This window comes from Quercus robur, chromosome 3 (genome assembly GCF_932294415.1).
Source record: "Quercus robur chromosome 3, dhQueRobu3.1, whole genome shotgun sequence".
NCBI classification, from domain to species: Eukaryota; Viridiplantae; Streptophyta; class Magnoliopsida; order Fagales; family Fagaceae; genus Quercus; species Quercus robur.
The window spans coordinates 14638107-14654148 of NC_065536.1; the positions used below are offsets into that span (position 1 = coordinate 14638107).

General features: G+C 36.7%; 1 protein-coding gene across 1 annotated transcript in view; it reads left to right on the forward strand.

Annotated features, from left to right (window-relative positions):
• The window catches only part of LOC126717210 (uncharacterized), a 116700-nt gene that overhangs the window by 94363 nt on the left and 6295 nt on the right, over positions 1–16042 (forward strand). The window contains exons 3-5 of the mRNA XM_050418661.1: positions 9829–11258; positions 12404–12951; positions 14891–15092. Coding sequence (XP_050274618.1) covers positions 9829–11258; positions 12404–12951; positions 14891–15092 — 2180 coding nt within the window. The remainder of the gene's footprint in view (positions 1–9828; positions 11259–12403; positions 12952–14890; positions 15093–16042) is intronic.

The following is a 16042-nucleotide window of genomic DNA, read 5'->3' on the forward strand; positions in this document are numbered from 1 at the left end:
GTGTAAGGCAATTGTCGGGCACATACAAGAGCTACTTGACGGGTTTTCAAGGAGGGTGGAACGCCGACTCGTCAGGACTTTAAGAATTTTAAATAGGGAAGGACGTTTTGACGGATCCATGAATGGTTGGTCCATTGGTGTGCGCATTTATCCTGACGAGTCGAAGACAAAGTGATCCAACCGACGGGCCAAGGTGTCCACTAAGACTTTCTTAGACGAAAATTCCCCTATCAACTGCCCCCTACTTCGTTGTTCGTCGAGATAACTGACAAGCCGTAGAGTATGAGGAATATTTCAATCATTAATTACTTTGTGTAGAGGTTCGTGCCACCTATAGGGGCAGAAATGTCTTTTAAAGAGGCTAGGTGACACGCTGCGATCCTTGATTAAGCAAATTCGAGTTATAGCATTGCTTCGTTTTTCATGCTTCTTCATTCTATAAATATTTCAAATCCTTTCTTAGCCTCTCACTGCCATTTTTTACTTTCAAGCGCTTAATCCAGAGCTTTTTTCTTATATTGGTCTCATTCGTTCATCGCCGTAAGGAGGACTGTCACTTTTATTCATTTGTCACTCACTCCCCCACAATAGCAACTACGTAAGTTCCTTTTCTTTCCTTGTTGCTTTATTGTTTCGTATTTTTGTTTTGATAAGTAGTTATCGGTCCTATGTTTGGGAGTTGAGTGAGTAGAATCTTAGTTTCCATTCATCGCTTGTAGGTGGGGGAATATCAGGAAGTAGTGAAGCGACGAGTGAACGTTCATCATCCATCCTTTTAGAATTGGGTGATGAAGAGGCCTACTCGTTAGGATATGAGTATGTGTCAGATGCGTCGTTTGGCTTTAAGAGGGAGTTGTCAGCAAGTTCACCCCCTAAGGAGGAGGTGGAAACCAATCCACTAGAACGAGTTTGTAGAAAAATTGTCCTCCTCGGTGTCTAGTCAATCAATGACTTTCTATGAGCACGACGAATGAGTCTTTAACAGACTTAGGCCTTGTTTTCAGATCCCCAAAGATGTCCCCATCAGAAAGGTTGATAAAGGGGAGAAATGCTATACAAGGGAGTCATACGAGGTTGGCTTTTATGAGGCAACTTTTATTGCTGGGCTGAGGTTGCCTCTTATCTACCTCTATTGTCAGTTAGCAGATTATATGGGTGTATTCGTCTGTCAGATAGCTCCCAATGCTTGGAGAATCTTTATATGGACTGAGGTGTTATAGGGTCAGCTAAGTGGGGGATGTTGATCCCTGACCCTTGCTAGTGAAAAGTAGAGAGTATGCAGTGGATACGACTCACTCATTTGTCTAGGTCATTGATCTTAACGAGTGCTCAGAGCACGAGACTGAAGCTTTAGGCGATTCGGGCCTTTTCAACATGATAAGGGTAAGTTGCATTCTCCTACCCTCATTCCTTATCTGTTTTTGGGTATGTTTTGACGCCTTTTTTTTGGCCTGTCCATTTTCTGGGCATAGTAAGAATGAAGGCCCCATAGATCAGGTGGACTGCCAAGGAGGCGTTGATCAAATGCCTAAGGAGCCGTTTGGAGACCGAAGAGGAGACCTTGAAGAAGTTTAAGGAATCCCTTTAGAACTTGAATACGGAGCTTAACGAGCAAAAGGATAAAGTGCAGGGGAGCGCTTGTCAGGTTGAGGAGGTGACAGCTTTGAGGACTTTCGTAAGCAGGCCATCCTCTTGTTCCTTGGTTTGGATTTCTCCCAAATTCAAATAAACACTTCGGTCCTGACGACCTCTGCTGGCTATGATGTCCCTAATGAGGAGGAGACAGATCTTAAAGAGGCGGAAGCCTTCGGGCCAGAGGGCAAGGGAATCAATGGATCAGGAGAGAAGGAGACTGACAAGCAACCAAACGAGCCAATCGACAAACCACATGCCTGAGAAAAAATTTTCTTTTTTCTTTAATATCAGTATGTAATTTTAAAACAATACGGGTGCCCTGTTTTGGCAACAAGAACTTTTATCCCTTATTGGGTTTGACATTAGATTTTAGTAATTTTATGATAATTTCTATTTTTGCCTATATCCTTTTTTGAATATCACATTGTCGATTATGAATGCTTTATTTACGTTGAATGTAGCTTCTTATAAGGATAATGAAGAAATGCTAAGTGTTTGTGCCTGTCAGCTTAGGTTATAGCCTAAGCATTCGTTAGGTTCACTTGAAGGGAAGGGCTGTAGCCAGAGTATTCATCGGGACCACTTGAAGTGAGGGTGATTTTTAATAAAAATATTAAGTGTTTGTGCCCGTTGATATTAGATTGGGTTGACGGGTCCCTTAAAGTAGGACTGAGATTTTTTGAGTGATTGGCGCTCGTCGGTGTCCTTAATCATAGGTCCACCTCGTAGGTAGGACCTAAGATTTTTTAGGTGACTAGGCTCTCGTTGGTGTCCTTAGTCGTTGATGCACCCGGTAGGTAGGACCCAAGATTTTTAAAGTAACTAGGCTCTTGTCGGTGTCCTTAGTTGTCGGTCCCTTCTGTAGATAGGACTTGAGATATTTTAAGTGACTAGGCACCCGTCTCGATGCCCTCGGTTGTCAGTCCACCCTGTATGTAGGACTTAAGATTGCACCCGTCAGTGTCCTTAGTAGTCGGTTTACCTTGTAGGTAGGACTTAAGAGATTTTTTTTAAATGACTAGGCACCCATCGGTGTTCTTAGTCATTAGTCCACCCTGTAGGTAGGACTTAATATTTTTTGAGATTTTTACATTGTAGTCAAACTATTCTTCAAGAATAATGCTTCATTAAAAATTAATCGAGCTAAAAAATGTTGACAATCTTCCCCGTTGGGCCCTTGGAATTCACTTAGCAAAATTTGAAAAATCGAAAACTCAATAGTTTAAAAGCTAAAAGAAAAGTGGTAACACAGTTTGTAGTGGGTGCACTACTAATAGTATCTCCTTAGGTGCTCAACATTTTAAGGGTGATGTAGCTTTTGTCCATAAAGCATCTCCAAGTGGTAAGTTCCCCATCTGTAGCAGTTAATAACCCTGTAGGGTCTTTTCCAATTGGGGCCTAGCTTGCCTTGTGTAGCATTCCTCAAGACAAGGTCTCTAACGTTGAAGTGTCGAGGCTAGACCTTAGTATTGTAGTGTCTAGCCATAAGGTCCTGGTAGCGAGCCATCTGTTGCTCAACTATCGCCTAAACTTCATCCAATAGATCTAAGTGTAGGCATATTCCTTCTTTGTTCTTCCCTTCGTCATGATGAGCTATTCTGTAGCTCGTTAGGCCTACTTCTGTTAGGATGACGACCTCACTTCCAAACACGAGGCAGAAGGGTGTCTCACTTATGGGAGTTCATGCCGTCGTCTTGTATGCCCATAAGCCACTGGGTAATTTGTCCAGCTATATCCCCTTTTCCCCCTTAAGCCGAGTCTTTATTATTTTGAGCAATGATTGGTTTGTAACCTCAAGTTGTCTATTGGCTTGTGGGTGAGTGGGTGAAGAGTAGTGGTTTTTGATCCCCAGCTATTGGCAGAAATCTTTGAATGCTTCGTTATCAAATTGCTTTCCAATATTGGAGACAAGGACTTTAGGGATCCTAAAGCGACAGACAATGCTTTTCCAGACAAAGTTTCGGATGTTCTTCTCAGTGAGGATGGCCAAGGGTTCCGCTTCAACCCATTTGACAAAGTAATTGATTCTCATGACAAGGAACTTGAGTTGTTGTATTGCCATAGGAAAGGGTCCTATGATGTCAAGTCCTCATTATGCGTAGGGCTATGGGGTGTTCATCGGAGTGAGCTGTTCTGATGGTTGGCGTACAATATTGCTGAAGTGTTGACACTTATCACACGCTTTTACATAGGATTGGGCATTTTTATGCATAGTGGGCCAGTAGTATTCTGCTTGTACGAGCTTGTGAACTAGTGAGCATGCCCTTGAGTGGTTCCCATATATTCCTTCGTAGACTTTTCTCATGATGTAGTCAGCTTCGTCGAGAACTAAGCATCTCAAATATAGGTGAGAGAAACCTTTTTTGTAAAGAATATCTCCTATTAACACGAAACGTGAAGCTTGCACCTTCAACCTTTAGGAAGTGTTGTGGTCTTCAAGATGTGTTCCGTTTTTTGAGGTAGGAGATGATTGGAGTCGTCTAGTCAAACCCCATTGGGATCACCTGCACATCTATTTTCTCAATGGCTGGAGAATATTGGATGAAGGACTTTGCGGATACTGCCTTGGCCAGACGGTCAGCTTGCGGATACTGCCTTTGTCATCCTTTTTGTCACTCGTTCGGGCTAAATCTCTTCCTCTATCCGAACGAGGGTCATCATGCTTTTCCCTTTTCTTCGATTTGCCTCTTCGTGCTATCATGTTGTCTTCAGAATTCATCTTCTTTGTGGCTCGGTACAACGTGTCAGCCATCATCTTTGGGGTCATTCTTGTAGATGGAAAAAAGAAATTCCTTGGATTGGAGTCCATTGGTGAAAGTTGTGACCAAGACTTTGTCGTCGACTTTGTCAATCAGAAGGGCCTCTTTATTGATCCAAGTTACATATGACCTCAAGCTTTCGTCATCCTGTTGTTTGATATTTAGCAACCTCACTGAGGATCTTTGATATCTTTGTCCGCCAATGAAATGTGAGACAAAATGTTCGCTTAATTCCTTGAAAGTGGAGATAGTATTGGGGATTGCTCCCTTGATTATAGTGGAGATTGCTCTGCATATGATTTCATCTAGGACCCCATCTTGAATGATTCTAGATGGTTAAGTGGATCCCTCGGTCCATCGTAGGTCTCCACCTGTGGCATCTGGAACCTAGCTAGAAGGGGGCTAGAGGTGACCTACGCCGTGAAAGGTGAATTGGTTTGATGTAGTGGCTCATCTAGGTTGGTGGACACTCACCCTCATATGGCATTCATCATCATATCTATCTTCTCTTTCATCATTTGTATTTCCTGTGCCATGCATACTACTCCGCTCTCCAGTTTGGATGGGCAGTTAGTGTCCTCCTGTCAATCCCGCTTGCTAGCAGCGTTGCTTTCTTCTTGATCCTCCCTTTCTTGCCGATCCCTCGTCGGGAGGTGGTTGTTTTTGCGCTCGTCATTGTCCCGTTTGTTATGTTGGTCATTGGGACGTCGTTCGTCCCTTTGGTTCAATTGTTGCTCCAACTCCTGATTGCATTGGGTGAGCCACTTGACTGCCGTGGTGAGGGTTTGCACTCTCCTTTCCAAGGTGTTGGAGGGGTTTTTTGGGTCTTCTGGTTGATGGTAGTCATTGATCACATCTGGACCATGCAACTCTTTGTTTTAGAAGCAATGATACGGCTAATCACTCGTTTCCCACAAATGACGCCAACTGATGATGCACAAAATCGTCAGCGAGTTGATCATCCACACATGCACCAATTAGGGTACCTAAAAAACAAAATAACAAAGAACCTACAGGGAGCACTGGTAGGGTGCTGGCCTAAGGCCCTCTAAAGGTTAAGTCAGAGTGATTGGAAAACCTTTAAGAGCTTGATAGTGTGAGAGCTAGAGATTTTCACGTACCTTGAAGAAGAGGAGGTGTGGTGCTTATATAATAGTGTACAGCTGACCAAGATCCCTTGAATGTAGGAGCTTCCCTTGTAAAGAAGATTTGGAGTAATGGCTCCAGGATCTTAGGGCTTTCCTTCTCATATAGGGAAGATGTGCATGTGTAGTGGGGTCTTTGAACGTGATGTGTAAGTTATTTCCATGTTAGGACTCATGAGTGGAGAATATGCAAAGGCATGTGGGACCGAGCGTACCCAACCATCAGTATGGTCCTTCATTCGTCGGTATATGAGTGGAGGGTTTGGTGTGAGGCAATTATCGAGCACATACATGAGCTATTTGATAGGTTTTCAAGGAGGGTGGGACGTCGATTCGTCGGGACTTTAAGAATATTAAATGGGGAAGGACCTCTCGACGGGTCCATGAATGGTTGATCCATTGGTGCAGGCATTTATCCTGACGAGTCGAAGACAAGGTGATCCAACCGACGGGCCAAGGTGTCCTCTAAGACTTTCTTAGATGAAAATACCCCTACCAAACACGATGATAAAAAAATAATTATCATAAAGTAGACATTTTAAGTTAAAATTCTTTCTTGCTCATCTAATTTTAAGTTAAAATTGGATGAGCAAGAAAGAATCCCTCTACCATTGAGGTCCAGTTAAAAACCTTTTCCTACTCTACTTTCATTCATTTCTCTTCTAGTCTAAATTAAATTTCCCAGCAGCTTTTGTGTTGTCACTCTTCACCCTCTCATTTTTTTTTTTTTTTTTTGAGTAATAAGGGTTTGTTTAAGATTTGCTTATTTTGTTGGAATTGAAATTTTTTTGTTAAAAGTACTGTAGATAAAGGTAAAAGTTAGTTGAAATAGTACAGTGGGACCCATAAATAGTACCAAAAATTGTAATGGGGCTCATGATAGTAGCAAAAATAAGTTGAATAGTAAAATAAGTTGACTTTTTAATTTGGAGCCAAAAGTATACTAAGTATTTTTAACATACATACAGATAGAGGGAAGAAGGTCTTAAAGAAACTCTTATTTTGGTTTTACTTTGCTCCACTTCTCACAAAAAAGAAGAAGAAGAAGAGTTTGATAATTTCTACTTTACGCCATTAAGTTTCGTTGCGGTCATCCTCCCAGTTTGGATTTTCTTTGATCGATCCGATTCTTAAAAAAGAAAAAAAGAAAAAAAAAATCCGACTTTTTACCTTAATTTCCGTTGCAGTTGTTTTGTGTTAGTATCTAAGTATCCTATCGTTTTAGTTTTACTTTCCTCCAATTCTACCCAAAAATAAATAAATAAAAGTAAAGTATTTTCAGCTTCTCACCACTGCTCTCATTTATTATAGCGATTAGCGACCATCCTTGTTCTGCCATGTCAAAGGAGTAGAAGAGAAACCTGCTAAAATTGTAGTGTGAAGGAGAGAGGTACTTCCTTTTAGTTTGTCCTTGCTTGTCTTTCTTCGCTTATGCTATCCTTTCATTCCTCAATTTGATTTTTTTTTTTTTTTTCTGATTTACTTTTTTTTTCTTTAATTTTAGTTTGCTCTACTTATCAAGACTTGTACAAAGGGAAAAGGAAAGGATATCGTCAATTGTTCAGTTTACTGATACTCATTAGCAAAGTGACTGTCCCAGTGATTAAAAAAAAAAGAAAAAAAAAAAAGTGACTGTCCAAGGTGAAAACAAGCTGCTCTGGAATTGTTTGAAATTCTAAAGAGAGAGGTACCTTCTTTTTTCTTTTTTCTCATTCTTCCTTTGACATCGTTCTTGCTTTACTGTGGTTGTAATTTTTTTTTTTTTGGCTGAGTAATTGTGATTCGAATAACTGTTCTTAAGTTGGTGCTTAATTAATTATGGTTGTATTAGCTGCCCTTAAAAAAGAAGAAAAAAAAGGCAAAAGAGTAAATGAGGAAAGAAAGACTGGAAGCAGGAATAGAGATTGTTTTTTCTTGAGACATATAAAAAGGAATGAATGATTTTGAAAATCTTGCAAATTCCCCATCAAACATTATTTCAAGGAAAAAAAAAAAAAAAAAAAAGAACTGATTCTTGTTTTTCAATTTTTTTTTTTTTTTTGGAGAGAAGGAATATTGAGGATTAAAACTCTAGTTCTCCCATGAGACTGTTAGGTCCACTGAATAATAAAATTGTTCCATTTTTCACATCAAAGCATAGACATAACTTTTTTTTTCCCCTTGTAATGAAACTAGTGAGAAATTGATCAAAGTAGATGCCTACTGCCTACCATCAATAATTGATTTCTATTTGCACCAGCTTATCATAACCTATCGCATTAGTACTAATAAACCAAAAAGAATTGGGCAAGGATTTTTTTTTTTTTGAGAATCAATTGGGCAAGGATTTGCTGCAACTTTAGTTGCAACAATTTTTGCATAATGGTAATGTGTCAAGCTATTAAATAGACACTTGTCTAAAAATCTCTTTTAAGTATTTTGAGATTTGTGTAATGTGGCAAGCTATAGTGGGTTTCACTTTTTACTTTATTAGATCTGATCTCCACCTTTGATATTTTTTAAAACAAAATAAATACAATGATTTATGCAATAATTCTTGCAAATCCATGCCCAAAAAAATTCTTAGAAAAATAAAAAAAATCAAACGTCATTTTATTTTATTTTCGATTAACATCATTTTATTTAATTTTCGATTAACTTGGTTTAATTTTTTCTTAAAAATTTTAATTTTTTCAGGTTTCAGCTTTTCCGGCCCACGTGGAGACAGTAGAAGACTAAATTATCTTTCATTAATCTTCCAAAGACACAGGTATGTCATTACATCATTACATAGGCTTTTTTTGTCCTTTAATTTTGATTACACTTTGGTTGTTGTCAACGATTTTTATTGGGCCTTTCTTTGCCTCTACTCTCAAGATAGCAGCCCAACCCAAGGAGCACAAAAAAAAAAACACAGACCAATCAGAAGCACAAAATGGAGGTTCTTACGGAGACCGTTAAAGTGATCGTTGAAAAAATTGTGGGTTACACAATTACAGCAGTCGGAAGTCAGATGGGTTATCTGATTCGCTACAAAAAAAATGTTGACAATCTCAAGAACGAAGTTGACGATCTCGAAGATGATAGAAAGAGTGTGGAACGAAAGGTTGAAGCTGCTAGAAACAATGTGGAAGAAATTGAAGATAAAGTCCAGAGGTGGCAGACACGTGTTCAGGAGATCAATAGAGAGGTACAAGAATTCCTTGAAAAGGAAGGCCAAGCAAAGTTGAAGTGTTTTAATTTGAAGGCCCGTTATCAGATTGGAAGAAAAGCACACAAGATGGGATTGGCCGTGAAGGAACTCAAGAATAAGGTGGACGAGTTCCATACAGTAGGCCGTCGTGTCCCTATTGGAGGGGGTCCTAATCCTATAATTTCTACTAAAGGTTATGAGGACTTTGAGTCAAGAAAATCCATTTTTAACGGAGTTATGAAGGCTTTAAGAGATGAAAATATTCCTGCCATTGGGGTTTGTGGGATGGGCGGCTTGGGCAAAACCATGCTTGTTGGGAAAATTGCTAGACAAGCCGAAGAAGACAAGTTATTTAAAAGGATTGTTACAGTAGTTGCATCCCAAACTCCAAACTTGAGACAGATTCAGAAAGACATTGCAAAACAATTACAAATATTAGATTTTTCAGATGAGGATGCAGCACATTTGCTACATGAGCGGTTGAAGAAAGAGAAGATTCTTTTGATTATAGATGACATTTGGAGTAAGCTTGAATTGGAGGCTCTTGGAATTTCTTTTGGGGATAATAAAGAAGGAAGCAAACTATTGCTGACGTCTAGATTTCAAGATGTATTAGGCACGGATATGGATGCTCAAAAGATATTCAATGTTGGAGTTCTATTACCCAATGAAGCAGTATACTTGTTTTCGAAGATAGTGGGTGATTTAGCTGAAAACTTGAATTTAAAATCTACCATGATTGAGGTTGTCAAAGAATGTGATGGCTTACCGATTGCCATTACAACAGTTGCGAATGCACTGAAAAAGAAAGAGGATCTAAAAGTTTGGAAGGATGCCTTGCAACAGTTAAGAAGTGCAAGTCCAACAGAGATTAAAGAAATGCATGACAAGGTATACAAAAGTATAGAGTTGAGTTACACTTTTTTAACTGAGGAAGCGAAATATTTGTTCTTGTTTTGCAGTTTATTTGAAGAAGATATGGTCATACCAATAGCTTTGTTATGGAGAATTTTGGCGGGCTTGGACTTCTTTCAAAATGTTTATACAATGGAACAAGTGAGAAATAGGGTCCACACATTGATTGAAAGACTAAAAGATTCTTGCTTGTTGTTGGAAGGTAATGGAAGTGGTACATTTAAAATGCATGACGTCATTCGTGATGTTGCCATTTATATTGCAAACAAAGATAAAGATAAGGAGATGTTAACCATTAGAAGTTCAGATGATTTGGAAAAATGGTCAAATAAGAAAAAATTGAAAGATTTCTTTGGAATCGCACTTTTTGATGTTAAGTTCAGTGATCTTCCCAAAAAGTTGGAATGTCCACAACTTAAATTCATTTTATTGGGTGATAAAGACTATTCTTCGGCAATCCCTAATCACTTTTTTGAAGGGACAAAAGAGCTCAAAGTTTTCTTTTTGTTTGATGCATACCATTCACTTCCTTCATCCCTTTCATGTCTTCACAACCTCCAATCGTTGGTTTTGCATAAGTGTGATCAGTTAGAAGATGTGGCTATAATTGGAGAATTAAAGAATTTGAAAGCTCTTACCCTATCAGGGTCCGACATCAAACGTTTACCTATTGAAATTGGTCAATTGACTTACCTTAAATTGTTGGATTTGAAAGGATGCACCAAACTTGAAGTTTTTCCACCCAATGTATTATCAAATCTTAAGAGGTTAGAAGAATTATATATGAAGAGTAGTTTTAATCAATGGCAGGTTGATGGAGAAATCACAGAAATAAACAATACTAGGGTCACAGAGTTGAACCATTTGTCACTCTTGACCACGTTGTGCATTCATATTCCCAGTGCTAAGATCCTACCAAAAGCCTCACTTTTTGAGAAATTGGAAAGATATGAAATATTAATAGGTGATGATTGGGATTGGGATAGTGACAGTGTTAGTGACAATGACGATGAGTTTGAAATCTCAAGAATGGTGAAACTGGAACTTGATAGAAGCTTTCAAGTAGAGGATGGGATTAAAATTTTATTGAAAAGGTGTGAATATCTTGATTTGATTCCTGGGGAGGGTATTAAAAATATTCTTTACGAAGTTGATAAGGAAGGTTTTCCACAATTAAAGCATCTCTATGTTCGAGACAGCACAGATATTCAATACATCATTAACTTGATGGGGTTTCAATGTGTTGTCTTTCCTCTCTTGGAGTGTCTTTCTCTAGACAGTATGACAAATTTGGAAAAGATATGCCATGGCCATGACCAACTTGCCATGGGGTCTTTCCGTAGCTTGAAAAGGTTAGAAGTGAGCAATTGTGATGAGTTGAAATTTGTCTTCTCCTTAACCATGCTTGGATGCTTTTCGCAACTTCAAGAAATGGTGATTAAGAATTGCAAGGTAATGAGTGCAATTGTTGCAAAGGAAAGAAAACATGAGATACAAGTCAACAACATCACTGACGACGTCAAAACAAATATAGTGGACTTCTCTCAATTGCGTTCTCTGGATCTACGAAATTTACCAGACTTGATGGGTTTCTATTCTGATGTTGATTCTCAACTACTTTTCAGCGAAAAGGTATCATTATGATTTAATATATTTTAATGAATTTGATAATCTTCACATATGCACATATTTTAAGTTGAGCATGAAACCGAAACTTCACTGCTTTGTTAGTAAGTGTCTCGTACATATGTTTATATTGTCAATAAGTACACCAAGATTTATTTAAGTGATAGATTCATTTTTGAAAACAAGGCTAGATCAAAACTATCATTTTTAGCCTTTCTCTACTCCTGTTTGGCCTTTTCTTTTTTGGTAATATTTTGGTTATTTATTTTTTCCTCAGAAAACGCAGCTTTTATGTGTTGTTTTTAATGCCTTAATCATAGATAAGAGTGCAAGGGGTTTTTGCTGGAGCGGTGGCATACCGCCACAAATGATCGTTTAGGAAAAATTAAAATGGGTATTTGTTATACACAATATTACTTACGAAGTCTGTATTAGAGATAATTGTTGGATATCAGAAGTTAGAGATAATTTTTTGGAATAAATGTGATAATAGTGATCATTTGATAAACATGTTAGGGAGATAAACTATTTGAGATTCTTCAACTGAGTAGTTAATATAACATATAAAAACATATTTAACCCAAAAGGTCTAACCTTATGGGTATGAGCAGAATTATGTTAATTAACCACTCATTCTTCTTATCATTAGTGCACAAGAATTTAATAATTTCTCATTATGTGACTTAAACCCAATTCATAATATATATATATATATATATATATATATTCTCAGAGCTAAATAATTTTCACCAAAACCAGATTTTACTTAGAGATTAAAAACCAATTTTTATCCCTGAAAGCAATATTATCTTTATTTCACGAGCACAGACATCACATTTAAGAAAGAACTTTAAGAAATAATCTTTTGTATCCCCACACAATATCTCTTCAATTATAAGGCTGGTTTTTTTTTTTTTTTTTTTAATTTTTTTTTAAATGCTCCTTTCTTTTATTTGCCTGCTTCATGTTGTAGAAGCTTTGTTTTTTAGAATATAATTTAATTAAATTTTATCATGCTTGTCTATATAATGTCATATCCCCACCATTAATCTGGTTTAATGAACTTTTCCCATTTAAATTACCTCTATCTTCTTATTTTTCTTGACTATATTAGGCAATATAAAGATAAGCTAATAATGTGAGAATTGTAGGTTGCCTTTTTTAACTTGGAGAGAATATTCATCATTGGCATAGATAACCCGAAGATGTTGTGGCACAATCATCAACTCATTCCAGATTCCTTTTGCAAAATAAAAAAGTTGCATGTTGGCAGTTGTAAAAGTCTAATGAACATTTTTCCTCCTACTATGTTGAGAAGACTCCAGAATCTTGAAGAATTAAAGATAGAGGATTGCAATTCGGTAGAAGAGGTATTTGAGGTTAGAGGGGAAAATGTTGATGAAATATGTGATAAGGGATCTACTCAATTGAGAGTCTTGAGACACTTGACTTTAATCAATTTACCGAAACTTAAGCATGTATGGACTTCAGATCCTGAAGCAATTTTAACATTTCAAAATCTACGTCAAGTTAAAGTTTCTAAATGTAAAACTCTGAAAAGTCTTTTTCCGGTCTCGGTGGCCAGAAGTCTTGAACAACTTGAGAGTCTACATATAAATGATTGTGAATTAATGGAGGAAATTGTTGCTTTGGAAGAAGGCTTGGAAACAATGACTAAGTTTGTGTTCCCACAAATAGCCTCTCTAACTCTTCAATCCCTGCCTGAACTTAAGTGTTTCTATCCCAGAAAGCACACTTCAGAGTGGCCATCAGTGACAAGTTTGACGATATCCAAATGTGACAAAGTGAAGATTGTTGCTTCGAATGAATTAAACTTCACAGAAACAGATGAGTTAGGCGATCACGTTCCGGTTCAGCAGCCCCTTTTTCTCATTGAAAAGGTATGAATTTCTACTTGTCTTTTTGTTAACATGGATATGACACTCAGTGTAATTATCTTAAAATAATCCAAGAAATTAAAATTAATTACAATTTGTTAGTACTTAAGAAACTAGTTGGCTTATAATAAAACAAAAAATTAACATAAAGACTAGTCGGACTACATATAACGTAGTTGGATTATAGGAGCCTAATTTCTAGCTGTACCATAGTCGTGTTGAAGCTATACATACTAACTTTTAGCTGAGCAATTCTTGCTCAAATAAACAGAGCTACATTTAGCCAACCTCCAAACAAAACAAAAAAGGCTACATTAAGTAAATGCTCAGAACAAGAAATTCGATATATTGGGTAGGTCTATGACCATCTAATACATAACAAGTAAGTTATCGTGCAATACACGGATAATGTTGTAATGTTTTATGTTAAATTGTTTTGGGGAATGTTGTATACGTATTTTAACATAATTGTTATGAAAATTTCTTTAAAAACAACAATTATAAAGTGTACAAACATATCCATTATAATTATTCCATTGAAAGAATGAGAAATAAAAAAAATAAAAAATAACTTTGGAGGAATATTATAGAATAAAAGTTGATATAGAATGTGTCTTTTTCTTTCTCTTCAATTCTAAAGCAAAATACTACTTATCAAAAAAGAGAATGTCTTTTTCTTTTTTCTTTTTTTTTCCTCTAGAAAACAAAGCTTTTATGTGTTGCTTGTAATGCCTTAATCGGAGATATATGTGCAATGGGTTTATTCTGGTGGGGTGGCACACTACCACAAATCATCATTTGGAAAACCAAAAAATGGGTAGACGAGTTTCTGCCCAAAACAAGATTTTACTTAAGAAATTCAATTGTTTTGTTTTTAAATCTTTGAAAGCGATATTGTTATCTAAATTTCGTGAGCACAGGCATCACATCTTAGAAAGAACTCGAAGAAATACACCTACTGTCTGCCTCTCAATCTCTCTTCATTAAAGCCTGGTTAATTTGTGTTTCTTTTCCCCCATTTCTTTTATTAGTTTCTTCCATGTTCTACTTGCTTTGTGGTTTGTTGGAATTTAATTTAATTAACTTTTCCCATGTTTGTCTCTGTCTTATTCCCAACAATAATCTTCTTCTTCTCAATTACTTTTTTGCAATATAAAGGTAGATTATTGACTCAATTGATATGTGAGAATTGTAGGTTGCCTTTTTTAACTTGGAGACAATAATCATCATTGGCATGGATAACTTGAAGATGTTGTGGCAAAACCAACTCGTTTCAAATTCCATTTGCAAAATAAAAAAGTTGCATGTTGGCAGTTGTAAAAGTCTAATGAACATTTTTCCTCCTAATATGTTGAGAAGACTCCAGAATCTTGAAGAATTAAAGATAGAGGATTGCAATACGGTAGAAGAGGTATTTGAGGTTAGAGGGGAAAATGTTGATGAAATATGTGATAAGGGATCTACTCAGTTGAGAGTCTTGAGACACTTGACTTTAATCAATTTACCGAAACTTAAGCATGTATGGACTTCAGATCCTGAAACAATTTTAACATTTCAAAATCTACGTCAAGTTAAAGTTTCTAAATGTAAAACTCTGAAAAGTCTTTTTCCGGTCTCGGTGGCCAGAAGTCTTGAACAACTTGAGAGTCTACATATAAATGATTGTGAATTAATGGAGGAAATTATTGCTTTGGAAGAAGGCTTGGAAACAATGACTAAGTTTGTGTTCCCACAAATAACCTCTCTAACTCTTCAATCGCTGCCTGAACTTAAGTGTTTCTATCCCAGAAAGCACACTTCAGAGTGGCCATCAGTGACAAGTTTGACGATATCCAAATGTGACAAAGTGAAGATTGTTGCTTCGAATGAATTAAACTTCACAGAAACAGATGAGTTAGGCGATCACGTTCCGGTTCAGCAGCCCCTTTTTCTCATTGAAAAGGTATGAATTTCTACTTGTCTTTTTGTTAACATGGATATGACACTCAGTGTAATTATCTTAAAATGATCCAAGAAATTAAAATTAATTACAATTTGTTAGTACTTAAGAAACTAGTTGGCTTATAATAAAACAAAAAATTAACATAAAGACTAGTCGGACTACATATAACGTAGTTGGATTATAGGAGCCTAATTTCTAGCTGTACCATAGTCGTGTTGAAGCTATACATATTAACTTTTAGCTGAGCAATTCTTGCTCAAATAAACAGAGCTACATTTAGCCAACCTCCAAACAAAACAAAAAAGGCTACATTAAGTAAATGCTCAGAACAAGAAATTCGATATATTGGGTAGGTCTATGACCATCTAATATATAACAAGTAAGTTATCGTGCAATACACGGATAATGTTGTAATGTTTTATGTTAAATTGTTTTGGGGAATGTTGTATACGTATTTTAACATAATTGTTATGAAAATTTCTTTAAAAACAACAATTATAAAGTGTACAAACATATCCATTATAATTATTCCATTGAAAGAATGAGAAATAAAAAAAATAAAAAATAACTTTGGAGGAATATTATAGAATAAAAGTTGATATAGAATGTGTCTTCTTCTTTCTCTTCAATTCTAAAGCAAAATACTACTTATCAAAAAAGAGAATGTCTTTTTCTTTTTTCTTTTTTTTTCCTCTAGAAAACAAAGCTTTTATGTGTTGCTTGTAATGCCTTAATCGGAGATATATGTGCAATGGGTTTATTCTGGTGGGGTGGCACACTACCACAAATCATCATTTGGAAAACCAAAAAATGGGTAGACGAGTTTCTGCCCAAAACAAGATTTTACTTAAGAAATTCAATTGTTTTGTTTTTAAATCTTTGAAAGCGATATTGTTATCTAAATTTCGTGAGCACAGGCATCACATCTTAGAAAGAACTCGAAGAAATAC